Genomic DNA, 27710 nt, shown 5'->3' on the forward strand with positions numbered 1-27710 from the left:
GCTGCAGGGGGGGGCCCCGGAACCCCCATACTGTTAGCTGCCTCAGGCTGCGCCCATTTGCAGCCCCCTCTCCCGCCGCTTGAGAAGCAAAGTTCCCTAGTCGCGAAGTTTGGGTCTGTGACCTAAGCCTGGCAGCCCAATGCAGCGGCGCCAAGTGGGCGGTGCCGCACACTCCCCCTGTCCCGGGCGCCGAGTGCGCCCCTCCCCGGGCCCGCTCGAGCTTCGGACGCTGCGCGCGCTGCTGTGGGTGTTCTCCCTGCGCCAGGTCGGGGGTGAGCCAAACTCCCCCGTGGCGGCGTGCTAAGAGGAAGCCTGAGTCCCGGTGGAAAAATGGAGTTGGCGACTCGCTCCCAGGTGAGGGTCCGGCCGCTTGACGCAGCCCCGACACCCCTACAACCTGCCTTCCCTTTGCGTCCAGACCTCCTCCCTTCCTTGGGCTGGAAACGTGGCCCTTGGCCCCTAATTGTGGATTGGGCGCGCTCAGTCCCGCAAACGCCTGAGTGGGCGCGCCCTGCAGGTGTGCGCAGTGGGTCACGGTTGTGCCAGCCAGACCGGAGAGGCTAGAAGCCTCCGTGCTAGGGTCCTGGCCTCCGTTCCTGGTGGGTGTCCAGGGGTCGAAGGCCCAGCTGCTGTGGCCGCGAGCCCCAGAATTGACCACATTTGCAGGGGAGGTAGCAGGAGCGCAGCGCTCGCGTTTGCGGCGCTAATGGAACCAGGGCTTGGGGGCGCGGAGCTTTTCAGGTGCCCGTCCCCACTTTCTCTAGAAATTGGCACAGAGATAAGGAAGTTTAAGAAAAGAGTGATTTTTCTAAAAAACAGTCGATAGACCAGTTCAACCTGGATAATGGAGTTTAGAAGGAATTGCTCTTGTATTTGTTCTAGAACTTTTGTAAATGTCTTCAAGGAATTTGTAACCACTTGGGGCGGGGTGGGGGTGGGGATGGCAACGTCATTAAGCCAAATTAAAAAACAAAAAGCCCCAGGATCCCAAACCGTTTACACAGCACGACCCTAATTAACGCGTTAGGGTCTTAAGTCGCTTTTAAAAATTTCTTTAACAAACACTTGCGAGTAAGTTACCCTAATGTTTCAGTGGGGTTTGGAATTGTGAGCGTGGTTTCGGTTTTCCTTCTTTTTAAAAGAGTTTTTCTCTACTTTCTAGTAATGAATGTTCATGGTTTTTTCAGAGGTGAGCAGCACTTTTCTTTTCAAACGAACTGCAAATAAAACTTTTAGAACTGGAAGGGAGCAGCTTGTGGGAACCGGAGAGATACTCAGTGTGAGGCGTGGAGGGGTTTTCTTGCTTTTTCTCAACTCCCCTGACTCACTGCTTCCCCCTTACCTTCGACTGGTGTTTACCTCCATTCTTCACCTTGGGCGCTGGGCCTTGGCGTTGGGAGAGTAGGAGGGCCAGCGCCAAGCTGCTGGGGTGGCCAGCGGTGCCTGAGCCCAGGCTGCTGTCGTCTGGCCAGGTATAGCAGCAAATTAAAAGGTAGAGCCACTGAAGGTCGCTTCCGCCCTGTGGTAATTTCTGAAAGACTTCCTGAAAGTGGACACTGGAGAGAAATCTGTTGTGGATGTTTGTAAGAATAAATTTTCCCAATGGAGGAGGGTTATTGAAAGCAAGGAAAACAGTAACACAAGGTTAAGAAGGACTGAGACAGGGTTAGATATTTATTTATTTATTTATTTATTTATTTGAGCCATTGGGCTTCACCATGTAATTAGTATCCTGTACTCCTAAGAGGTTCAGGTTTCTCCAGGACTTAAACTGAACTTTCTGGAAGAAGCTTTGAGGCCCTTGTGAATTTCATCAAAAAATGTATCTTGATACTGTATCACTCTGCCTGAATCCTGTTGTTCTGCCTGACTCACTCCCACCACTTAATGTATATAGCTCTTGCTCAAAAAGTTCCAAATGTCCCAGAATGTGTAGTTAGAAGTGAATAGCTCTAAAATGTTAAGTAAACTACCATGTGGGGGTAAATCCACAAATTATATCTGTCCCATAATGCATCAAACAGGGTGAATTACTATATGTAAGATGATAGGGTGTTTCCCCCCCCCCCTTAATAAAGATCTAATTGGCAGCACAAATTAAGATGTACGATGATTTTTCCAGTGGAAATGTTCCTGTTTATCATAATTTAAATGTGAGCAGATTATAGTCTCTTTAATTTAAATTAGAGGAGAGTGGTTCCATGGGGTGGGCAGGTGAGTGCAGATAAGAGCACTTAATGAACATTCCAGGCGCAGCAAGATGTTAAATTCGTGTGCCTCTACCCTGTGCCCCTGGCCTTGTGAACAGCGCAGTGTGATGAGCTGCCTGAAGCCGCGTTAGTGCCTGCTGAATACGGCTCAGCCCAGGGTGCGGTAGGTGTTAATCTCACACACTCACACACGCAGTAAATAAAATTTCCACCCCCTGGAAAGCGCAGAGGCGGAAGGGGTTCCCACAAGGCAGCTGAGGCCTGATGTGAGTAGAGGGCTGTAGAGAGGGAGGAGAAAAGAAGGTCTTCCTTTAACACTGACTTCCTTTCTAGCCTCTTTTTTGGGGATGGGGGGCACCCTCACCAGTGCGTGGGATTTGATGTCCTCTGACAGCGATCCCACCTCCCGTGGGCTGTCGTCTGTGCTGGGCTGACCACTGTGTCTTTGCGCTTTAAGAGTGAATGACAGCGGTACTACCCAGTGAAGGCCAGGATGGGTCTGGTCCCTTACTGAGACCAGTGTAGCGCACAGGAGCTGAAGGTGAGACGGCCTCAGCTTCCTAGGCAAGAAACTGGGTGGCAGAATGACAGTGTCGTCCTTTAACTGTCTTCTAGCTCCAGGTTGGACCCTTAGATGAGGAAGTGATGCGAAATGTTCTCGTGAGTGGGCATGTTATTGGCGGGGTAAAGGGGGATTTTTCCCTGGTATTGACCTACCTCATGGTTACAAAGTGTGTACCCATCTAATCCTGGGGCTTAAAAATTTGTGACCAGGGGCTGGTCAGAGACGGGGGTCATCTGTAACTTCTCAGGAGGACAGATCGATTACTTGCCACGTTTATAGTTCTGTATTTAAAAAACCAGCTTGGTCATTGTTGTGATATTATACCATCTCATTAATTTAAGAGCTGAATTTTTAGTCATCAGGAGAAACCTCAGAGAACACAGCCATTCTGACCAGGACAGAAAACTGTGAGGTAATTATGTGACTTTAAAAAAATTTATGAATGTTACACTAAATTAATGAAAAGGTCAGTAAAGCCATTTGAATAGCATAGTCCAAGCATGTTCATTTTAAACTGCTTTTGAGAGTTTTCCCTTTACCCACCAGCACTTCTTGAGTTACAGTTTAGAATTTTTACCTTCATGGTACAGTTTTGTTTTATAAAGACATAGTTTTATTCACCAAAGTGGAATTGATGCAGGCTTTTGGGGTGGAGGGGGGCAGATAGAGATAAGAAAATAAGGGTGGGACCATTTTATTTCCTTTTTGTTTATGAAAAGCAATGGTTTATGGATATTTTAAGATAGTACCATTCAGAGGCATATTTGGGAAATATAGCTGCAGTTTAACACACAGAAAACTTTGTCTTCCATGGTATATGTTAGTGCTCTCTATGCAGTCCAAAAACATGAAGTCTGTCCAGAAAAAATCCAACCATTGTTAATATAACGAGAGGAAAGTGGATTGGAATGCACATGTGTGAACAATGACGCCTTCACTGTACCAGTCAGCAGGGGGTGGTAGACACCGCTGAGTGAGCACACATGCTGTGTGGCCTTCACTTTCAGAATCACCGAGTGAGTAGAGCAACGAATCTGCGTCACATTCCTTCGGGGAAACTCTTCGGATGATTCAGAGGCTGTGGCTCTGGGCAACTGGTGATTGGCAGCCTCACAACAACAGGATGCCCGGTCATGGATCGTGTCTCACGCAGCGTTTTTTGACAAACCATTAAGTCACCCAGGTGACTCAGCACCCCCTGCAGGCCAGATGTGGCACCCTGTGACTTTTCCTAAAACTAAAATCACCTTTGAAAGGGAAGAGACGTTAGAGGGTCGATGAGATTCAGGAAAATAGGACAGGGCAGCTGATGGCAACTAGTAGAAGTGTGTGAAGTCCCAAGATGCCTACTTTGAAGGGAACTGAGGCGTCATTGTCCTATGCACAGTGTTTCTTGTGTCTTCAATAAACATCTCTATTTTTCATATCACGTGACTAGATACTTTCTGGGCACACCTCATGTCATGGGACCAGAGTTGGAGTCCAGACAGTTGACATTTTCTGCCTGTTCCCCGCCGCCCCCGCCCCCCCCCCCCCCCCAATGATCATTGGCTCACATGGCCTTTGAGCATCAAGTATGTGCTGGGTATCATGTTAGTTATGGTGGAAGAAAGGAAGACTGCTTTTCCTGCCTTTGCCAGAGCCCAGCTAGTCCCTGCTCTGTGCTATGGGGACTTGTGGCCTTTGGTGTGGGGAGTGGGAAATGTTAAGAGCCATCCTTCCCTACCACCTCCCCTCCTAGGAGACTATCACTTCCTTTTAAAAGTCAGGCCATGCTAGGTGCTTAAAGTTATTAGAATTAATCCTCACTGTAGTTCTGTGAACTAGGTTGTATTTGCATTTTATTTTAATTTAATCCCCCCCCACTGCCCCCTCCCACCCCCTGGCATTTTAAAGATAAGGTAAAATTGAGCAATTAGCTTGAGGCAGCCAGCCAGGAATGAGGTAAGCCGGGATTCCATTGCCGGACTCTTCCCTGTCTGGAATCACGGGATCTTGGCAGGTCTCCAGATTTTCACTGAAACTATTTTACGAGGATGGGGCCGCTGAAGGGAACAGGGTGGGCCAAGGACAATGTACTGTTCTGTGGTGTCGGCACTTCTGTTTTTTATCGGGGTACCTGCGCTCTTCCCTTTCTAGGAGGGCCAGGTGTCAGCAGGCAGTAGCTGGTCTGGTTCTTTTTTAGGAATTGAGCAGATTATCCAGATCACGCTTTCAACGGGATTCTTTGGATACCGTCTACAAATGTCAGTTTGGAAATACGAATAAGCTCCACCAGGCTTTTACGTAAAAATGATTTTTATGTGAATTTTGTATTGTGCAAATAATAGCGCGCTGAGATGTGCCGAAGTGAAGCACTGTGCCGCTGCTGTCCCCACCCTGCTCTCCGGGTCTCCTTTTCTAAACGTTTTCCGTTCGGCGGCTGTGTTCAGTCAGCGCTTTGGCATACCTGTAACAGCGTGATTGCTCTTTGAATTCTTCCTTTCACAGCTTCAGTATGGTTTTTCTCAATAGTTTGGAAGTCTTGATAGTTTTAACTTTTAATGACTGCATTTCATTGAGAAGATATGTATTGTATGTGTTAATTTTCTGTTGAAAAATTTTTTCTTTATTAAAGGCATTTTTCAATAAGTACCTGTAGGGTATAGTACCTACCTTATTGCTTGCGTTGGAGTCCACAGTATTTTTTGTTTTCCTTTTACTCCTCACCTGAGGATGCATTCATTGACTTTAGAGCGGGGGGGGGGGGGAGGGAAGGGCAGAGAGGGAAACATCAATCCTTTGCTTCCCTTTCATGTCCCTGCCCACCAGAGTTTGAACCTGCAACCTAGGTATGTGCCTTGACTGGGTAGTGAATCTGAGTCCTTCTTTTTGTGCGGTGACAGTGCTCCAACCAGCTGAGCCCAACCCAGCCACTGAGAGAGGAGAGAGAGAGAGAGTGAGCACGAGCGTGCGCGCGCGAGCAGTTTTTGCTCTGATTGGAACCAGGGCCCACGATTACTGGACTGAAACAGTGACTTTCTGCCTGAGCTTACTGCAGCTAGCAGAATGGTTTTGTTTTGGTTTTTGTTTTTGTTTTTTTTTTTTGAAGGGGAGAAAGTGGAGAGTAGTCTCTGTGGTATGTTCTTAACCACCTTCCGGTCTGCCTGGAAAACCCCCAGAAATATGTGAATGTACTAATGGATGCACAGCGGGCCTGTGAATCAGGCTCTCCGGGAACGTGTGCATGCTGGCTGGCTGCGGCGGTGGAAGGCAGGGATACCCTGCCCGGAGCTGCTCTCCTGGGGCTCGGGATCCCTGTTTAAAGAGAGTTGCCTTCTTCGGTCTTGCTTACTTGAACTGTAAACTCTTCCCTAGGGAGCATTCCAGAAGGTTGAATGTCTAAAGGCTGAACAGTTTCTAAGAGCTTAAAAAAAAAAAGGCAGGGGGAAGTACCTCTGATCTGGGTGCTGGTTATAAGGGGTGGGTGCATTTTGTAAAATTTCACCAGACTGTACACTTAGGATATCTGCACTTTTCTTGTTGCGTGTTGCACTTAAAACATTTACAAAATAGCAGCTCCCAGGTGTGTGGGTGACAAGTTCCCAGGTGTCTTGCCAGTCGAACCAGTATCCTCAGGACTGGGCATGGTCCAGGGACCCCTTCCCACAGCGCCCTCTGCTGCCCACCCAAACCTGCCACAGCAGCAGCACAATGGTTGGGGCAGCCCCCACTTCTAACCCTTCCCTCCAGGGCAGCCCTGTCTACTTGGGGAGTGCCTTGCATGTGTGAACGAGTTCTGGCATTTGGCCTTCTGTCGCAGGGCCTGGCCTTGCCCCCCACCCTTCACCCGCCTGCTGGCAGACCTCCCCTTCTGTTAGGAGAGCCCAGAGTTTACCCCAGGGTGGTGGCTGGTCACTCCAACCATGCAGCAGGCCAAAATGATGATGCGCTGATGTGGGAAGACGGGGCCAGCCATATAGTGGTAGGGAGCTGTTAGGTATTGTCAGATTTCTTAAAAAGGTGGTCTGGGGTCCTGGCGGGGTGGCTCCGTTGGTCGGAGCGTTGTCTTCTACACCAGAAGTGTGTGGGTTCAGTCCCCGCTTGGGGAGCGTACAGGAGGCAACTGATTTCGGTTTCTCTTCTCTCCCCGCCCCCACTCTCTCCAAAATCAATAAACATACCCTGAGGTAAGGATTTTTTGAAAAAAGGCGGTTAGGGCTGTCAGGGGCCCTGAGTAGAGGTACGCGTCCCGGCAGGCCCGGGGGCGGGGCCTCTCCGGCTTTCCGAGGCGCAGCGGGCCGGTCCCCCGAGGCCTGGGGGTGGAGCAGCCCCACCCTGCCAGTGCAGGCGCTGCTCTCCTCCGCCTCCAGTTTTATCTTTAAAAGTCATGCCTGTTTCGCATTCTTTTCCATGAAACATTTTAATTTATTTTAATATCAAAAAATACTACTTTAAGTTAATCTTCTAGGAAAAAAATTCCCCTTCCTGTCCCCACCTGGAGTCCAGAAAGCCCTCTGGCTGCACTTTGAGAAGCATGGTCCTGCCAAGTGTGAGATTTAGAAGTCATACCTGTAATAAATCCTGACACAGAAAAGATGTCTCCCCCGGCAATATCTTTTCATTTAAAGCTCCAGGACCCTGAGGGCACTTAAATGGGGGAAAAACAAAAAAATTGAATTCATGTTTAAATCCCTGAGAGTACATTTTTGTAATGGAAAATGTTGAGTGCCTTTATTTTTGTCCTCTATTAGCATTGGCTTAAAATGAAAAGTTAAGAAAAAAATCAAAGTACATTTAAAGTTATTGTTTATCCTTAATTCTCTCTCATTTTTTTTCCCCAGCAGTTGGCACTGGGCATTATTTTTTCAATTGGGGGAATTTTTTTTTTTTAATTGAAATATCAATAGTTGAAGCCAGTGGGGCAGCATTTAGCCCTGTCTCCCACATTTGGCCTCTAACATAGGCTCCCTTATCTGACTTAGGAAAAAAACGGCAACAAAGGCTTTCTGTTTCCCATCTCTCCCAACTCTAAAAACTCCCTGGAAAAAGCATCTAGTTGTCCTGACCTTCCTCCTGCTGAGTGTGTCCTCTTCCCCGGTTGTAATGAGGAACCGAGGCAGCGCGCGCTAAGAGTGTGCACGTTCGCTCGGGCACAATGCCAGGAGCCAAGTGGTGTCAGCAGCCCGCACGGGCCGCCGTCCCGGTGATTGTTGGGGCACGCTCTCCTCTGGCAGGCGGAAGTGTGTCAAGAGGATCCCTGTAGGAAGGCTTCCAGGGCTGGGCTGTGGCGTGGAGATGCTCCGCCCTCATCCCTCTGCGGATCCGGTCGGCGCTGGTCTGCACGGAGCGCGGACAGGCTCCTCTGAAAGGTGGGCACCCCCTGCCGCACTGCTCTCCAGACTTTGTTTTTGTATTTGCAATTACAGTTGACATACCATGTATTAGTTTCAGGTACACAACATAGTGATGGTTCATTTCTACACCATAAGAAGTGATCCCGCGCGCCCCCCCTCCCCCCGCCCTTAATTCTAGCACCCACCAGGCACCATGCATGGCTATTACAATATTATTGACTGTATTCCCTAGGCTGTAATTTATGTCCCTGTGACTGTTTCTTCCACCTGTGAATCCACTGCAAGTCCTACCCCTGTCGGGCTCTGTCCCGTAGCTGCACGGATCTCGAGGCCCCTGGAAGTCTTCCTCACCATCGCCCCCACAGCTGGGTCAGGCGCCCTTGAGGATTGTTCGCCGTTCACCTTGACCGCACCATGTTGAGGCTGTTTACAGAATGTCTGGCTTCCCCTACCACATCCTCCTCAGATGCCCAGCACACATTGGTACTGTTACCATCTTTTTAGTAACCTTAAATTATGACCATGGACAGAGCATTGTCGGTGTCACAGAATGTTCTCCGGGCACAGTTTGGAAGCCATCAGGGCTTTATACAAATGTTCTCTTCCTTTGCCTTCGGGGTGCTTATCTCATTTTTCGTGTGCTTATTGGTCATCTGTATATCTTTGGAGAAATGTCTGCGTAAGTTCTTTGCCCATTTTTCAGTTGGTGTTGTTGAGCTGTAGGAGTTTTTTACATATTCTGGATATTAATCTCTCATACATTATTTGCAAACATTTTCTCTCCGTAGGTTACCGCTTTCACTCTGTTGATATGTCCTTTGATGCACAGAAGTTTTTAATTTTGATGAAGTGCAGTTTATCTGTTTTTCCTGTTGTTGCCTGTGTTGTTGGTGTCATATCCAAGAAATCATTGCCAAATCCAGTGTCATGAAATTTGATACATTTTGAGGGAGTTTTTGGGGGTTTTTTTTGGTAGATGGTATAAAGTAAGAATCCACCTTCATCCTTTGTGTGTGGGGATGAAGTTTTTCCTGCATCATTTGTTGAAAAGACTGTCCTTTCCACGTTGAACTGTCTTAGCACCCTCGTCAAAAATCATCTGAGCATATCTGTGAGGGTATATTTCTGGGCACTCTGTTCTCTAACATTGATCTACATGTCTGTCTTTATGATAGGACCATACTATTGAGATTACTGTAGCTTGGTTGTAAATATTAAAATTAATAAATGCAAGTCCACCAACATGGACTTTTTCAAGGTTGTTTTGGCTATTCAGGGACCCTTGCCAGTCCATACGAATATTAGGAAGGGCTCTTCTATTTCTGCATTCTGCATGTGATTTGAAGTTTTTAGTAAACTACTTGCCTACGTTTAGGTAATTATTAATGTAAGCAAATTTGAATAGGATAAACAAGACTTTCAGTTCTTATAATGTTTAGGTTCCTTTCATAGGACATCAGATTAACCATTTTAAAGTGGACAATTCAGTAGCTATTAGTGCATTCACACTGTATAACCACCACCTCTAGTCCAGAACATCTTGTTACTCTGGAGGAGAGACGGTTCCGTGGTGTGGCCGCTCGCTGTCTGTCCTGCGAGCTGGGCGCAGGCCCCACAGGGGCGCCGGGCTGTAACAGGAACCCCAGGGCCCGCGCAGCGCCCCTGGAAGTATTTATTCACATCGCCAGCCTCTCCATTCCTTGTACGTGCTTCCATTAAACCAATATAGTGGGTGCTTCTCCTCTGTTAACTCTTTAGGTAAAATGGGTCTGGGCCAGCAGGGCCTTCAGATGCGCAGACTGATGGAAAGTCAGGAAGAAAGAGACAAACCAGCTCACCGTTCCCTCTCTCAGTGCCACCTGGGGGACTGGACTTGGTGGCTGTTGCGCCAAGTCCAGCACATTCTCCTAAGTATTGTCTGTGTTCCTCTAGTCACTAGTATTGGAGTATCAGTTCTGATGGCCAAACGGTGTCTTTGAAAAAGTAAGGGTGCCAAAGACTGTTAATTTACCTTCTTGTGAAATTTCAATCTTTCTCCCAAGAACCATCTCAAAGTTAGGCTTGGTTTAGGTGCTGCTTCTTAGCATAAGTGTGGCAGGTGTTAGTGGAATGTTAATTCTGTGTCTGTCCCCTGCGGTGATTTTGTCAGATGGTGGGAAGGTGTTTGTAATTAACCCTCTGACGTCATTAAACGTCTCGTATTCAGTTTCTGAACTTGTGTTCTCTCAAAAGCAAATATTAAGTTTCTTTTGACTGCATCATTAACTTTCTCTTTGTTTTAAATAAAAAGTATTCATGGTAAAAATAACTAGATTAGTAATTTCTCTAATGATCCAAACTGACGGGAAAAAGAATTCAAGTAACTTCTGAATACACCGCATGCGCCGGTGTAGCTGTGGTCTGAGGGCCCTCAAGGACCTTCCAGAGTTTCACAAGGACAAGATATTGTCAGAATAATACTAAGACATTATTTGCCATTTTCTGCCGAGTTACCATTTGCCCTGATGGTACAGAGCCAGAGGCAGAGAAAACTGCTGGCCCTTGGCCTGCACCGCGGCACCGCGGCAGGGGCGCCAAACTGCTGCGCTCATTGCGCTCTTGACCCCAGTGCGCTCGATATTAGGTGAAAATGCCAGCTTCGCGCGAGAACATCTTGCAACAGTAAAAATTGTCTTATTAAAATCTGGATCCTTGAGGGCCTCTCCTTAATATATTGGATGATGAAATGGATGTACATAGAAAGTCCTTTTGCGCCCCTAAGTATAGTGTTTGGTTATCTCGGAAAAGGTCGTGCGTGCGTGCATGCGTGTGTGTGGTCAGTCAGACTGTTCCAAGGGTACAAAGACCCACGAAGAAATCTTGAACTTGGCGGCTGGTGGTGGTGGTGGTAATGTCAGTGGTTGCGTACGTCTGAAACTATTTTGTGTGTATTGTAGATAGAGGAGATGGGTCAGTATATGAGAAATTCTAGGAACTGAGGTTTTCATTGTGGGAGGAGGGGGCCATTAAGCAGAATGGAGGTTGGTGAGGAAGAATCTGCCATGTTGCATTTGAATTCAAGGTGTCACTATGAACTTCTGATTTAAGATATTTAAAATCTCCATGTGCAGTCAGAGAGCCTAGAAGCAATGATACTTCACCAGCCAGGAGCACACTGAGTTCTCAGATCTCGATTTTACGTGCCAGGGCTCCTTGGAGAAGTGGCTGATTGAAGATCTGGGGCAGGAAAAGTACACTAGCTCAGCATGCTTGTGAGAAAGCACGGGGGTGACCAAAGCCTGTTAGGGTTGTGTCAAAAGGACACAGAACCTTAAAGGAGCCCCTGGTGGCCAAAATTTGGACAGTTTGGGCATCACAAAGAATGATGACAGTAATGGGTGATGACATTGAATTAGAAAACAAACAAACCATAAATCTACATGGTGGGGGGCAGGAGGGATACACAGGAGGAGAAAGAATATTGTATTACAGAAAATGCCAGCTGGTATATCAAGGGGAAATAGACTGGGAAAATCGCCATTTTGCTGCCCCTAATGTAGTAATTGATTCAGGCAAGAGTTGCCAGTGGATACTGAAAGTATTGAGTGAAGTGTTATCAGGGAGAAGGATGTTCACAGATTGAGATATTTATATCTCAAATATCATCCTAGTTATTACTTAGTACCTACAAAGGGGTAAAGTATTTTTGCTACAGAGAAATCTGGCAGATCCTGCCCAGTTGCTCAGATAGCGTGACTATTAAAAAGGGAGACAGCCAGACGTCACATGCTTTCTGAAGGAAGAACGCAGTGCTACCTGGCAGGCAGTGCCAGAAAGTGAACTTGAATCTGATCAGGCCCCCAGATTCAGCTACCAAAGTACAAAACATTCAAAGGAACAGGAGTCTGTGAAATACCATTCTGGGGCTGTAAACAAACTGGCAGATGCTCCAGCCCAACGACCCAGTTTCTTCAAAAGTAAGTTGCAGGAAAGAAAATTAAAATGGAGACATTAAAAATAAATAAATAAATGGAGACATAGTGAAGGACTCAAGAGACATATTAACTAGTGTATGAGCCTTATTTGAATGATGATACAAATAAACTGAGTTTAAAAAATAAGTTCTAAAACTGTGATCACAGACTATATATTTGCTGATTATGCAGGATGAATGACACTGTCTATAACTGCTTAAAAAACTTTGGAAGGAGGGCAGTGGGGTAGGGGTACAGAGGGAACAGGGTCAGCCATGGATGGAAACTTGCTGGGGGAGGGGTCAACATGGGTGTTCATTATACTACTCCATCTACTTACTCATGTATTTTACAGTTTTTATAATAACACTTTTAAAAACATTACTAATGAATAAGGGTAACCTGACCTTTTTTGCCTCCTTATGCACTACATTGAGAGCATTCGTCATCTGCATAGGACTCTTACGAAAATATTTAATTGAATGTATCAGGAAACAGTAAAGTTGAGAACGTAAGACATTCTACAAGGTGGGTGTCTTGGGCTGTCTGTACTCAGTGTTATGAAAAAGGCAACAAGAAACAATGTCACAAAAAAACCCCGAAACAATCAAATGCAGTGCAGATCCTTGCTTAGACTCTCTTTCCCTCAGCCAAAGGTTATGAAAGACATTTTGGAGACCGTTGGAGGTCTTTAAATATGGACTCCTGATAAAGGATACTGTTGAATTGATGTAAATTACTTTAGGTATGATTATGATTTTGTGTTTCTATAGGAGAAAGTCCTTATTTTTTGGGTGATCTGTGCTCAAATATTTTAGAGTGGTATCTGCAAATTACTTTGAACATAGGTGAAAATGCCAGCTTCGCGCGAGAACATCTTGCAACAGTAAAAATTGTCTTATTAAAATCTGGATCCTTGAGGGCCTCTCCTTAATATATTGGATGATGAAATGGATGTACATAGAAAGTCCTTTTGCGCCCCTAAGTATAGTGTTTGGTTATCTCGGAAAAGGTCGTGCGTGCGTGCATGCGTGTGTGTGGTCAGTCAGGTCAGTTAGGTTGGCTCATATTAATTAAATGACTTTTTCTAGGTCAAAAACAGTCAAATATCAGCAAGCACCTATGGGTCCAACTAATACTTGTCGAAAGAAAGCTAATGTTGCGACAGATGGAGGTTCCACGTGAAGAATATACAAATGTTTGTACTATTCTTTTACCTGCATCGGTCTTTCAACTTCTTCAGAATGAGGAGCTGGGAACAAACACGTGGTCAATGTATGAAAATGAACCCTGAGCAGATGCACGTTGGAAGGTTACGTGTGCCGACGACGCTCTTGCTAGTAATAATCGCCTATACTAGCATTTATATTCTCTGGGAATTCTAACACCCTACAATTGATTTAGAATATAGAGAAGAAGGAAAGCTGTTTCATTGTGTGCGTTCTCTGAATCAGCATATGAGAACAGAAAAATAAAGAACTATAGGTGGGAGTTAAGAAAAGATGAACGCAGTAATACCTTATGGAGTCTTTTTTCCATGGATGACATTTAAAGACAATCCACTGTAGGAGAAAAATAGATCATTAGTTTCTCAGAAAACTGATGTCTGCTTTTCTCACTCTTTGTCAAGAGATCAGAAATGGCTTCTAGGTAGGCAGGTTGTGACATTCTCTGTAAGCTAGGGTATATCTCTAGAATTGGAAGAAGTCTTACCCCCACCCCCCTCCCCTCTTGTTGCCTAAGGCCTGAGCTGACACCCTTTTGCCCAGGGTTACTGGGGTCTACTGGACCCCCCAGGCAGATTGATAAAGTTATGAGATGATAATTCCCACTCTTTGGAGAATTTCTATAAGTGATTGCTCTTTTCTGTTTTAAATCCAAAACAGATCCCTAAAGATGTGGCTGACATCTTTAACGCCCCTAGTGATGATGAAGAGTTTGTCGGCTTCCGAGATGATGTTCCCATGGAAACCCTCTCATCAGAGGAAAGCTGCAATAGTTTCGACTCCCTGGAGCCGGGGAAACAGGTACGGATGCCTTCGTGCTCATCTGGAAGCCTGGATCTCAGTTCAGATACTCTTTTCTTTGCACATGGTCAGAGATGGGTGATATCCGTCAGTTGTTGAGCATTTTATTTTCCAAGCATTATGCCTTCACGTTTCGAGAAACTGATGAAAGCGCCTAGCTCACTTTCGCTGTTTAAATCCTTACGTGATTTTCTTTTCTAATAAAGGAGACCTCACATGATCACATCCATTTTCTGTGCAACCTCGGGGCTGCTGCCTGTGACGAGGCTGTATTCAGAGACTCACAGACAACGGGTGGGTTGGGGGCCGGGGCGCTGGCCCTCACAGCAACAGCCCACGCTACGCAGTGCAGTGCTGGGAGTGTGTCCTGACCACCAGACACTTGTGCCTTGCTCTTGCAGCATGGCTCTGTCTGCACTTCCCTCTTGGAATTGCTGGGAAGAGCCTGTTTCCTTCTTTAATCACTTTGCTCTGTGGTACAAACAAATTATGCCTCTCTGAGTGTTACATTCCTGGAGGTGTGCGTTGTGCTTTAGCACTGGCCTGACCCACCGAAGTGTCCAGCCCTCTGGCATTTTCTTCTGAGTTCACGGTGGCACTCAAAGTTCTTTGTTCTCCTTCGACCACGGTCTCTCTTAAAAGGCTGTAAATTAAACCCGCCCTGCGTCAACCAGGCAAGCGCGGGAAGGAAGCAGGCAGTTATGTCTGAGCGCAGCGTGGGCATGATGGCTCGGCTGGCTGTGTGTTCTGGCCTCGGTGGGGGCCGTGTTCTCCCAGCGTGTGCTCCTCCCCTCTCGGTGGTCCTCGCCTTACTTGATGTCTCCACGGCATTCGACCCTGCCTGCCACCTGTGTCCACTTCCCTTGTTCTCTTTCCCTTATGCCATTTATTCTTGGTTGTCGTCTCTTCTGTTTCCTTTCCCCATACGTGGATGTTCTCCGGGGTTTTGTCTTCAGACCTTTTCACTCAGTGATCGCAGTGACTGCTCTGTTTTCAGCTGTTACCTCCCACTTCCAAGGCTTGGCTCCTCTCTCCGGCCCCAGATGCACTCCTGACTGCCAGCTGGGCCAGCCTGAAGCTGGCCCTTGTCCCTCCCCTGGTTGTCTGTCTGGCTCCCCCTTTGTTATCTCCATCTCTGGTGTTCTTGACCCTTCCTCCTCCTCTCTTAGCTCCCTGACTCCCTCCAGGGAGTTGGCGAATCTTCTTGCCTCCATTTCTCCCCTCTCTTCCTCAGAGGCCTTATTAGCTCAGCCGCAGAACTGGGCTGTGGTCACGAAGCCCCCCTTCCTCAGAGAGCACCGATCTCCCCACGCGAGCGTGGCCAGGCAGTGAGGGAGAGTGGAGCCTGTTGGATCCCCCGTGAGGCATATTCCAAACAGTGCAGGATGTGGGTGAAATGCTGAGCGTCCAGGAGGTGTTAAGAAACAGAGCATCTGCCTTGGCTGCTGGATGGCCGCTCCTTCTGTGTGGTCAAGCCTGCCCCCTCTCCGCCCCCAGCATGCCGTAGTGCGCCTGTGGGCCCTGCACACCTTACTCAGATGGCCCGTGACAATATGCTTTTCATAGAGGCTGCACTTAATTCATGTACCTGGCTGGGAAGGTGCAGGTGCTGTGTTATCCCCATTTTACAGGTGATGAAATAGAGGCTCAGGGAGGTGGATCAGCCCCGAGTGCCCTCGTTCCTGGCTGCGGTGCTGCAGTAGACCGGAAGCTGGATCGCTGCCCTCCTCATGACACTCTTCTGCCCTGTGTATCCACTGGTCCATGCTCTCCACTCTGCCTGCAGGCTCGCTCTACCCCAGTTCAGATCGAGTTCAAATGCTGCTGCTTCCAGGAAGTCTTACTGGATTTTCTCTTGTTCTGAGCACCATTGTGCTTGTGTCTCCCTTCTAACGCTGATCCTCACCATGATTACTTGGGACCTGTCCATCTCCCCCACTAAATGACAAACTCCGTGACGGAAGGGACCTCATACATGAGTAGTGCTTCCTGCTTTGCTGGTTTGGACTGCTTGCTTGCGTGGTCCCTTCCCCTCCTGTTTCACGTGTCCAGCACAGTTGTGAGCGAGCACCTGAGGGGAGAAGTGAGGCGGATGCTTGTCTGCCTCTGTTCAGCCCGCTGTCTTTTTCCAATCTGCTTTCATGTCACATGAGCTTCAAAATAAAAAGGCAACCACTCTGTTAGCTCCTCTTTTTATCAGTTTATGTGCGTATGTCCTTGATCATGGTGACCAGGCCTCATAACATTCTGCCTAGTAATGACTTTTAAAAATAACAAATGGATCCCGGAGAGTCGAGAGCGGCGAGGGGTTGTAACCTAGAATGCAATATGGCTGTGTGTAGTGTATATTTGCTTCATACAGAGACACGTTAAAAGCATTCCTTAGACCCTGCGGGATAAGGAGAATAAAAGCACACAGGCCTTGGTTTAGGACTGTGGCTAAGTTTTTCTCTATCAAAACTTGGCCATCAAAGATACCGATCTCTCCCAGGCTGACGGCTGCCCTGATGGGCCAGCTCAGACGGTAGAAACTGCCGGAGGACTGGAAGTGGGGAGCTTGCCGCTGGCAGGCCCGCCCGGCTCTCTTCAGGCCCTGGGCAGGGACTGTGGGTGTATGATGAAATTTGCACACTGACCCCTTTCCCCGAAACAGCCTCAGGGGCCGGCTCAGGGCTCTAGGAACCAGATGCTTCCTGCCCTCGGCGGGAGAGAGCAGGTTCGTGGTGGGCTTCCTCGGGGGCCAGCCGGGCACCGTTCTTCTGTAATCATAAATCCTCATTGGCCGCTTCCCCCTTCGTGACCCCCGCACTCAGATCCATCCGAAGCGACGGCAGGAGCAGTGCAGACGTGTACTCAGTGTGTGTAGCACTGCCGACTTTGGTCTCCCTAAGTACAACTTGAATTTCAGTCTAAAGAAACTTCGCATGCGTGTGTGTGTGGCGGGGGGGTGTGTGTGTGCGCAAGCAGCTGCACCACAGCTATCAACAAAGGAACAAAGTAATTTAGCTCTAAGCACACACTCTCCAATTACCCATAGTAATTCAGAGGAGACATTTTTAAGCTTAAAGAAGTTCTGGATATAGGCAATTCTTTTCTCTAGTCCCTGTAAGTTTTTCTACTCGTCTGTTGTATCTGTTTTTCTCCAGAGATGATCTGAGCTTGAAGAAGCATGTAATTAAAGTCCGGGAAAGGCATGGAGGAGATACAGATGCTCCAGCCGCCTGCGGTGTGTTGAGGGGTCATTGTAGCATCGGGGGTGGGAGGAAGAGGCGCCAGAGGCAGCTGGGGGCATGGGCTCCAGCTTGGGCTGCTGGCTCAGGGGAGGCTGTTGGTGGGTCTCCTCTCTGAACTTCAGGGCTTTCTTTTCCCTCTCCTCTCCTTCAAGCATGCCAATCAGAAAACCCCGTTTCCTTTCTTTTATTCGTTCAAAAGAAAAAGAAAGCCCTCTTCTTTTAAGAGTCGGTCGTACGGCATCTTTTCTTCTGCTCACTTGCTGCCTGTCGGTGCTTGCTGGCCTCTCACCACCTGGGGACTCCTGCTGGCGGCGCAGGCTTGGAGCGGACACCAGGCCCCTGGGGCCGTGTGCGGAGGGGCCGTATGCGCGGGCGGGCCGGGGAGCGTGAAACTCACCAGCCCTTTCCTGGAGTCTGTGAAAGGGATGCATGCTTGGCCCTGGCTGGTAGCTCAGTTGGTTAGAGAACATCATCCCTCATATGCCAGGTTGCAGGCTCAGTCCCCAGTCAGGGTTCACACAAGAGTCAACCAATGAATGCATAAGGTAACAACAAATTGAAGTTTCCTTCTCTCTCTCTCTCTCTCTCCCCCCCCCCTCTAAAAAATCAATGAATGAAATTTTTTTTTTTTTTTAAGGGAGGCATGCTGGCTTGGAGGAGAGGGGCTTTGGGGTGGCTATTAGGAAGGAAAGCGTGGGCGGGAGCCAGGGTGTTGCGCACATCTTCCATCATCTCCCCGTGACTTTTCTGGTTCTGTGGAAGCTGGCATTCCATCAGCGCTTATGGGTCGGACAAGAAGCTGCTGGACGCTCTGGACATTCAGTTTTTGAAATCATTCCAGTTTGCGGGCCAAAATTTTTGTAAGCTGTGGAAAATTGTGTGTGTGTGTGTTTTTATTGTGGTAAAATATACATAGCATAAATCATTCCATTGTAACCATTTTTAAGGGCAGACAAGTTCCCGGTGTCTTGCCAGCAAGACATGGAGTGGCATTAAGCGTATTCACCGTGCTGGGCAGATACCGCTGTTGTTCGTTTCCAGAATGTTTTCATCGTCTCAAACAGAAACTCGGCTCATCAGACCACAGCCCCCCATTGCCTGGAAACCCCGGTAACCTCTCTTCTCCTTTCTCTCTGTGACATACGTGTGTTTTTAATTTAGCAGGATGTGCACTTCCGTTCCAAATACTTCACAGAAGAGCTAAGAAGAATTTTTATAGAGGACACTGACTCAGAGACGGAGAATTTTGAGGGATTTACGCAGAGTGATCTGAACGTAAACAGTGTCTCAGAAGCAAAGGTAATAATTATCAACACGGGGGAGTGTGGGCCGTCCTGATTGTAGTTCTGTTTCTGAATTGTATTTTTACTTGAAAGAAGTCACTTCACAAATGAAAAGATACTACTTTTTCTTACATGTTTATCTTACAAGCCAGCTAACAAAATAAAAAACCTTGCTATTCTAAGGTGACTAGAATGCCACCAGTCCATTATGCTCTTAGAGAAAATCCAGTTGCCATCCTCTGGTGCCTTGGAGGCTGTTTTGGAGGATGTGTCCCGCGTGCTAGGTGTCTCTTATTGTCCTTATCAAAGAATTTCTTTTTTTATTTATTCATTTTTAGAGATGGGAAAGGGAAGAGAGGGAGAAGGAGGGAGAGAAACATTAGCTGGTTGCTTCTCGCATGCGCCCAAAGTTGGGGGCCGAACCTGCAACCCAGGCCTGTGCCCTGGCTGGGAACTGAAACGGTTATACCTCGCTCTGCGGGAAGATACGCAACCACCTGAGCCACAGTAGTCAGGGCTCAAAGACTTTCTTGACCCTCTTTTATCTGAAAAGAGGAGGGCCTATCTGGGAGTGTCAGGTCTTTGAAGTCATTTCTTATTGTGTGTGAAATAATGTTCTTGGGATTGTAGTTAATTTGGACAAGATTTAGCTGTAGTGCAGTCTTGGGGTTCTCCTCGTGCATTCTTGGTTTTTGGAGTTTGACGTGTTTTTTAATGAGAAAGAAGACCTGGACCTGCCTGATTGCCTGAGAGAAATCCACTCTTGTCACTTTGCCATAAAGACTCATTTGTTAGTTGATCTCTCTTATAATTCTATATAGTTGATCTCTCTTATAATTCTATATGTTTAGGCCAGTGTATTGCTGACTGGTTTTGAATCTCAGGGTAACTTTAAAGAACAGCCTTCGGATTTTTTATTTTTTTGCATAGAAGTGTTTTCTGCTAAGTGAAAAATAGCATACATTGATCCCCCAAAATCAATGTACCTCTTCCTTCTTTGGTATCAAGAGAAAGGATAGAGGTGAAGCTTCTCCATGGTCAGAAGCTCCTAAGGAACCACTTCTGACGTGGAACCTGTGTAGAGGTTTAAATTCGTTGGAACCAGTAGGTTCATTGTGACCCTCACCTTTTCCTCGGGGCATGGAAGGCCTGAAAGCCCTGATGGGAGGCTGCCTTATTTGTTGGTGATTTTACTTCCTGTGAATAGGCAACCCAGCGCCGCTCCAGCCTGTGGGCCCCAGCCCTCCCCTGTCTGTCTGTAAACAGGCTGTTGCCCTGGCAGTCACGCGGTCTGGCCAGCAGGACACTGAGACCCTTCCAAACCCTAACGGGTATCATCTACTCTTGGTGACTTCTTATCTTCTGTTCTTTAGTTAAGGGATATCTGGCTATGTAAAGAATTCATGTTTTCAACCTTACGTTACCCTCGAAGTCTCCTCCCACCCCCAGACTGTAAATTTGGGGTATGAATTGTATGTAACATGTTATGTTGACTCTGATTCAACAAATTCATAGCTCAGGGCAGGTCCACCTGCAAAATTTGGTGAGAAAACAAGCTTTGTTTTCCCTGTTCCCAGCCTCCTGCCCCCTCCCCCTACCGCCCCTGTGGGTGCCCCCCCACACCCCCCGCTGTGAGATCTGGTAAGACCACTGTTTCTGGTAATAGGATACTATCATACCTTCCTGCCCCATGGTCTTCTAGCCAGAGGCAAACAGCCACGGCACGGGGCTGGCCCTGGTGTGTTCCCCTCAGGGCCGAGTGTCCACTGGTATGTATTACCATTTGCTCTTCCCCTACTTTTTAGTGAGCTGCTCCGCCTCCTTGGTAAAAAGAAGTGGGTTAGAGGAGGAGGATGATAAATAAAGCCAATCTAGGGGATCGTTCCTCCGAGGTTCTTCAACAGTGTCTCCTAAAACTGGATTCCTTGGCGGCCTACCATTTTCAATCCCAAAGTTATTTAATTTAGAAAGTTCAGGAAGATAGATAAATTAGCACCGTATAGTTTATTTCTCTACTCGGCTTGTGGATTGATAACATACACCAAAGTTAGGCAGTTTCTGCATTTTTTCCTCCCTCTGCCTCATTCTTCCCTCGAGTCCAGCTGGAATTTGGGGCTGGTTGCTGAGCAGGAAGCAGAGTCGCATATGTGGATCCCGCGCCCACCCGGGTGCTGCCTGCTGCTCCCCTTCCAGCAGCCCCGCTGTCCGAGTCCCGGGCGGGTCCCCAGGCTCATCCTTTCGGCACGCGGTCCAGGAAGGAGGCCCAGGAGATGTCCTCGATTGTTAGTAGTCCCCTTGTGTCTGAGACGTCACCCGCTGTCACCTGGGTAATGTCGCCCAGCTGTTGCCTTCCATTCTTACTGTGTTCTTGTGTGAAATGAAAGTATGTTTCAGTGATATCAAGTGGAGCTTGAAAACTGGGGGAGGGAATTTCTTGTGCTGATTGAACAGGTGCTCCACAGCAACCTGCGGAGCTGTCTCCCTCGATTCCCTGCCCCCTGCCTCTGGTCAAGAAAAGGAAGTCAAGGATGCATGTGTCCTGGAGATGAGGTTCCCCCATGATCCCAGTGGCAGGTTCTCTGCCTGCTCCTTTTCACTCCTGAGTCCCCATTCCTGCTATTTAGTGCAGAATAGTCAGTACCTTTGTCGTCCCTTAGCCCTCCGTTTGTATCTGAAGATGAGTCTTAGGTCACACGCACCCCTTCCTTTGACGACTCTGCATGTTACTTGGCTTCCGGTTGTGCCAGCTTGGCTGTTCCACTGTGCAGGAGGCCAGTTTGTAGGGTTTCGCTCCTGCCTGATGCTCTGAATGGAACCCTGAGGGTTTGCATTTCTGCTGAGTTCCCAGGCGGTGCTGGTGCTCCAGCTGTGAGAGGAGCCCCGGGTCTAAGCTGTAGGCTGCAGCGAGAGTCCATCTAAACTGAACCGAGGAGCGGCTCAGCGGGGCAGAGGGAACGTGCCTGCCCTTTGATTTAGTCATCGACTAACTCCTTGAGCACTGCACTGAAAAGATCAGGGGGACTCATAAGAAGGGGAAGCTGTCAGCTCTTTATTTTTTTTTCTCAGATAATGTCAGGGTGGTTTCAAATACGTCCTTTTGAAAGCCTGTTGCAAGACAACATCTTCGTTGTTTCTTATTTTTGTTAGCTTGAGAAGTCCGATTCAAGCAATGAAGATGAGGCGTCGGCAGTGAGTGAGGAGGAAGAGGACGAAGAAGAAAAGGCTACCCCTCGAAGAAGCAGGCCTCGGAGAGGCAGCATTGGTCTCCGAGTAGCCTTGCAATTCCCCACCAAGAAACTGGCCAAGAACCCTGATAAAAACAATTCTGAGCCACTGCTCTCTAGCTCATGCCTACCGGACGATAAAAAAGGCATTCTTGGGCGAAAAAGAAGTTACAGGCAAGGGAAGGAAAGGGAAGATTCTGCCTCTGAGTGTGAGGATGACTCCAGGGATGAAGGCCAGGAGAGCTCAGACGCGCTGCTGAGAAGGACCATGAACATCAAGGAGAACAAGGCCATGGTAAGGCCCATGGGGGCGTCTGGGAGCGGGTGGCGGGCCCTGACCGGTGCTGCCGAAGCGAAGGCTGCACACGCGCTCACGGCAGTGGCCGCTGCTGCTGCTTTGGCTTCTGTTGGGTGATGCGCTCTGGGTACTGTGTGTCCTTTTTTCTGAGCCCCAAGCAACGATTACATGATAGCTCTGGTTTGGAAACAGAGAGACAGACTCCTAGCACCATTTTTTAGCCCCCTGCTCTGTGCCATCTGCTGATGCTGAACCACTGGCCTGTTCCCAGCAGAAAGAAGCTAGAAATAAGATATTGGGAAGCCACTTACAAGTTGCAGTATGCGGGTCAGGCAGGCGTTTTTCAACCCAGAAACCTTTTCCCTGTGGAGACCCACTGTGGTCTCAAGATATTATCTGAAGGAATGAAAGTGGTCTAGGTATTAAAGCAAACAACTTGAAAGTGTCTTCACTGGAATAACTAATGGAACAGGTGAAATCTGTTATGCGTAGATTATCTGTACATGGTCAATAACTTGTTAGCCTCGTAATTTTGTATATACAGAGTCTTTAAAAATGATACTGCCACTCAATCATTTTTAGCATTTTGGTGTATCTTCCTTTAAAAAAGAATAATGTAATGATACTGCCCATCCAATCTTTTATGTCTAAAAAGTTACTTAAGAAAATATAAAGCTAGCTTTTGGGTGCAATTTATCCTGAGGCACATTTGTGCTTATTAGCCAAGGGAAAATTTTAACACTGTGTTAAAAACTACATCTTTAAAAACTGCGTTCTTCATGATCTTTTGATGACACCCATACCTTGTGTATAAATCTAAAACTCAAAAGAACCCTAATGAAAATGCACAATTGGCATATTAATGCCTGTTACTTGGTGTTCTTATGTGCTTTTTTGGAAATATTTTTAGAAATTATTATCATCGATGAAATTTTAACTCAGTTTTTTTTTGGAGCTCTAAATAACTGTCAGAATGGTCTAGTGGAGCCTTTTCTGTTTCGAACATGATGAAACTTGATTCAAGGGCACAGACCAGGGTAACACTAATTAATGGCCTGGTCAGGATTCCAACCCGATGCTCCAGGCCTTGGTCATTCCGGGACAGTTTAGGTTGTGTCATGTCCTTATACATAAGAAATGGGCATGGGTTTTGTCCCTACACATGATAATGTCAGCATGTCACCTCTGGAGATAGTCTTTACCTGTGAGGTTAAAATTATAACAGTTGTTGAGATGTTAAGTGACGTTCGTCACGTTTCTCATGGCTGCAGAACTGAAGACTTGTGATCAGGTGTTCAATGAACTAGACTTGGGAATATTTATGTACGGTCCTTTCTTTGTTCTGAACTTCAGCTTGCTCAGTTATTGGCGGAACTGAACTCAATGCCCGATTTCTTCCCCGTACGAACCCCGAGCTCAGCTTCTGTAAGTGGCACTCCTTATTATTATTTATTCCAATGCTGATGGACGTAGTTGACAGCCAGATGGCTTGGGTCCCAGAAAGCACCCAGCTGCACATGTCTATGCTCTCGCTTTCAGAAGAAGAAAACCGTGAGGCGGGCCTTCTCAGAGGGGCAGATCACCAGGCGCACGAACCCCACCCGGAGCGCGCGGCCGCCCGAGAAGTTCGCTCTGGAGAACTTCACTGTCTCGGCCACCAAGTTTGCAGAAGAGTTTTGCACTTTCAGAAGAAGGAAGACAATTAGTGGGGTATTTTTGACCCTAGTGAACAGATAATTCTCTGTCTAAGCTGGTGGTCCTCTGATACCAGCGGTCATCGTGGTCACTCTGGGGCTTGTTAAAAGCGCTGAGGTTCTGCCTGGGTAGACCTGTAGCAGCGGAGGATTCGCATTTGTATAAACCCCCGGGTGGTTCTGGTGCTTCTCAGACTGCACTTGGAGAAGAACCCCTGGTCTAGACTGCAGGCCTTGGGGAGAGTCCTTTGTCTGAGCCCGTGGAGGAGAAGAGCAGCTCTGTGGTTAGTTGCCTGGCCCCGGCTCCAGCTCCAGGCATGTTAGCGGCGCCAGTCAGCCTGGCGGTTTTGCCTGGGGAAACATAGTGATTTCTCGGTGCCTTCGTGTTAGGAATGTGGTATTTCAAGTGCCTTCGTTCCGGAGGGAGATGGGTTTGGCTGTCCCTTGTGATTCACGACCCTGTTGGCTGGGTTTACAGCAGGTGCTTGAGCTTCTCTATCATTCTGGCCCCTGGCCACGAAGGCAGGTTGGTGCTATGAGGCGGGAGCGCAATTAATGGCTCAGTGAATGAGTGATTTTAGGAAAATAAAAAAGGGGCACAGTTAGTACTAATGGTACTAGAACTCTGACAGTTTAAAATAAAGTGTTTAACCACTCCTTTTGCAGGGGAGGTGCCAGGGGCCTAGACGGCGCCACCGGACCTCTTCTTTCCGGCCAGTGGAGGACATCACTGAGGAGGACTTGGAAAACGTTGCCCTGACTGTTCGAGATAAAGTCTATGATAAAGTTCTGGTAAGTCACATGCGACGATAATTCACATGATAGGGATTCTTACTGGGGCTCCGAGGCACTAGCACTGGAGACCCTGCGTTGTCTTTAACCCGAGCCTGGGCTTAGACCCCGGGCCATCTCCCCAGGGCACAGAGTGGGCTCTGAAAGGGAGGGTCAGCGGTGGCTGGGAGACGGCTTGGGCCAGGACCTCTCGCCAGGGGAGAGGTTCCTCGGGGGGCTGCCTGGTGGCGAGGGTGGGAGGGGCAGGGGTACAGTTTAGGAAAACATGTTTTTTTCTTAGTTATATTTCTATACTTTTAATGCCTTAAATATTGAAAAAAATAATGTGCTTTTTGGTTGACATAACCATAGAAACAGGTTTGGGAGACTATTTGGTTGGTAGGAAGTGGGTTAAAATTTCTTTAAAACAGTGCTTTAGAGGCAAGCTATATGGTGTTCTGCACATTTTTGAGGTAAGTAATGCACAACTGACTTAAGGTAGCATTAAAATGTTTTTAATTGCCCACATTTTAAAACCTGGAGGTTTTTATACTGAGAATACCCCGATTACCAGGAACCAGGTTGGAGCTGAGGGATGCTGTGTGGGATTCACTGCCGCTCTGTCACCTGTCACCCTCCATGGGCTTCACCCTCCTGCTTTCCCCTCATCTCTGGCCATTTAATTTCTTCGAGGCTCCCTGCTCCGCCTCCCCTGCCCTAATACGCTTCTCTGGCCCCAGAATGAAACGTGCGCGCAGGCTACTGAGGGTGTGGTGCTGTGGTTTGGACCGGAGACACAGTGACACTGGATTCTGAGAGAGGGACAGTGTGTGTCTAGGCACTTAGGAATGCGCATGACCACGTGTGGCCTTGTGGCCATCACCCTCTACGTCCGTGTTCAGCCACTCCAGCCTTCTCTCCCTGCAGGGTAACACGTGCCATCAGTGTCGGCAGAAGACCATCGACACCAAGACGGTGTGTCGGAACCAGAGCTGCGGCGGCGTGCGGGGACAGTTCTGTGGGCCGTGCCTGCGAAATCGCTACGGGGAGGACGTGAGATCGGCGCTGCTGGACCCGGTAAGAGCAACCTGCGCGTTCGTCATGAATTGCATTGGCGAAGGGAAGCCTGCAGGTGGGGCTCCCTGGGCCCTTTGTCGGGGACCAGCAGCTGCAGAGCTCTCCAGAGGCTTTAACCGCCTCCTCCCTTTCTGCGGCTTGAGACGCTAGGAGGAATGGAGAACAGGGTTTCCTTCTGGAAAGGGAGCAAGCTGCCCAGCGGACAGGACAGGACAGGACATGACGGTGCACTGGGTTTCCCAGGGTCAGCCGCGCTTTCCTACAATGGCCTGGCTCGTCCAGGTGCATCTGTGTGCTGTCTCTGCTCTGAGGTTTCCCATCTGCGAATGCAGTTTATCTCAGTTACTAATTCATTTACCGCCATGAATAGATACATAACCTATGCCCTGGTTCCTTCCATAAAATGAGAATAGTATCTTGGTTAGTAAGTGTGATCTTGAACCTGGGTACTCCGTGCTCTTAACCTTTATACAGTAGTCGGGGAGTATGTACTTTCCCCAACTTGCAGATGACTATAAACTGCTACTCCAGTTAAATGATTTAACAACAGTTACACAAATGGGAGGTGGAAAAACGCGTGTTCATACTTATCTTTTGGAAACCCTCTGCTCCTAAAACCGGGACCAACTTCCTGGCTCTGCTGGAGTTGTACAGTGCCCTGCACTTGATCTGATACTCTGACATTCTCCAAAATTTTGAACTGGTGTCTTGCTTGTTAGGTTAGTTGGTCCTGTCTAAACCGACATTTTCCCGTGTTCCTCCATGTGTCATGTTGGGTGAACAAGCTTCCTGGGCCCTTTTTGAAACCTGTGAGAGGAAGGAGAGAGAATCTTTCACCCTGTGATACAAAGGAAGAGCTACCACGTGACTACAGACTGGAGGAGAGGCCTGCGGAAACAGGCTTGGCCAGAGCTTGCAGATAACGCGGGCATTTCTGCTTCATCTGTCTCCTAGGGCTGGATATGTCCTCCGTGCCGTGGGATCTGCAACTGCAGTTACTGCAGGAGGCGCGATGGCCGCTGTGCCACAGGGATCCTCATTCACCTGGCCAAGTTTTACGGTTACAACAACGTCAAGGAGTATCTGGAGAGGTAAGCCTCACAACTCAAAATGGGGGTTGCAGCCTCGGGTCCAGCAGGGCAGACCCTCCAGGGAGGTGGGGGTGCCTCACTGCAGGCTGATTCTTACACGCCACCTGGTCTAATGCCACCCATGCTGTCGCTCTTTGCATTGGAAAGTCTCAGGACTGATGTTTTCCCTGCTCTGAAATGCCCTCGTTTGCTCGGATTTTCACCTTGGGCCTGCCTGGATCCGGTGCCCCTTCCTGTGTAGAACAGAAGTGGAGTATGCAAGGCAGGCCCAGGGGAAGCCGTGGAGGCCAGTGGCAGCGCTGACCCCACCGGGCAGAGAGGAGAGGTTTGGGGGATGTACATTTAGGACATGGCTGTCTCCTTCTGGGGACAAGGAAACGGAATGCGGGCCCCCAGCAGACTCTAAAAGCAGTTTCAGAATGAGACGAATCCGAGTTGGGGCCGGCCCACACGGTCTACTATTAAATGACGTGTAGGAGTCAGGGCTGTGGCACGTCAGAAGGTCCAGTTCTGGCTTTGCACACCAGGGACTGAGCCTAGGATGCGGCTCTGTTTGTCCTCCCTCCCATTCATTACTTACCACACTAACCCGTCCCATCTCTTTCTCAGCTTACAAAAGCAGCTGGTAGAAGACAATTAAGGGAGAGAAGGACCAGCCCAGCTCACCTTGCGTACTCCTCAAGACATGCCCTTCGTACCGTTTGTGCCTAAGATTTCTTAGAGTTGTGTTTTTATACAGGAATCCTTTGTAGATCTAAATACTATTTTTGTTTTTTTTAAAAAAAAAAGATTGTTTATATGCTTACAAAGATTTCTCAGGAAGACAGCTAAGCACCTCGAGGAATCTATATACACATATACACAGGACTGTTTGAATTGTTAAGTGTGCAGGTGACTAAAAAGCACAGTTAAAGTTCAGGTAAGTTCCAGAGGAAACACTGCATAAGT

At 48.0% G+C, this 27710-nt stretch overlaps 1 protein-coding gene across 1 annotated transcript; it reads left to right on the plus strand.

Moving 5' to 3' along the window:
* The first annotated feature begins 302 nt into the window (after positions 1–302).
* CDCA7L (cell division cycle associated 7 like) lies at positions 303–27501 on the plus strand. The gene is made up of 10 exons (XM_054564645.1): positions 303–354; positions 13951–14091; positions 18486–18623; positions 21755–22126; positions 23483–23554; positions 23669–23839; positions 24490–24615; positions 25522–25671; positions 26626–26762; positions 27372–27501. The coding sequence occupies exons 1-10, from the start codon at positions 331–333 to the stop codon at positions 27400–27402; spliced, it is 1362 nt and encodes a 453-aa protein (XP_054420620.1). The 5' UTR covers positions 303–330; the 3' UTR covers positions 27403–27501.
* Positions 27502–27710: the final 209 nt, after the last annotated feature.

The sequence above is a fragment of the Pteronotus mesoamericanus genome, unplaced genomic scaffold, assembly GCF_021234165.1.
Source record: "Pteronotus mesoamericanus isolate MK-2021 breed Mesoamerican mustached bat unplaced genomic scaffold, CSHL_Meso_final scaffold_85, whole genome shotgun sequence".
Lineage (NCBI taxonomy): Eukaryota > Metazoa > Chordata > Mammalia > Chiroptera > Mormoopidae > Pteronotus > Pteronotus mesoamericanus.

Bases quoted from the DNA above. Each gene is read 5' to 3' on its own strand.
- CDCA7L (XM_054564645.1), top strand. From the start codon at position 331: ATGGAGTTGGCGACTCGCTCCCAG. The intron at 18,624-21,754 runs GTAATAATTATC...TATTTTTGTTAG, and splicing joins ACAGTGTCTCAGAAGCAAAG to CTTGAGAAGTCCGATTCAAG. The intron at 25,672-26,625 runs GTAAGAGCAACC...TCTGTCTCCTAG, and splicing joins GATCGGCGCTGCTGGACCCG to GGCTGGATATGTCCTCCGTG.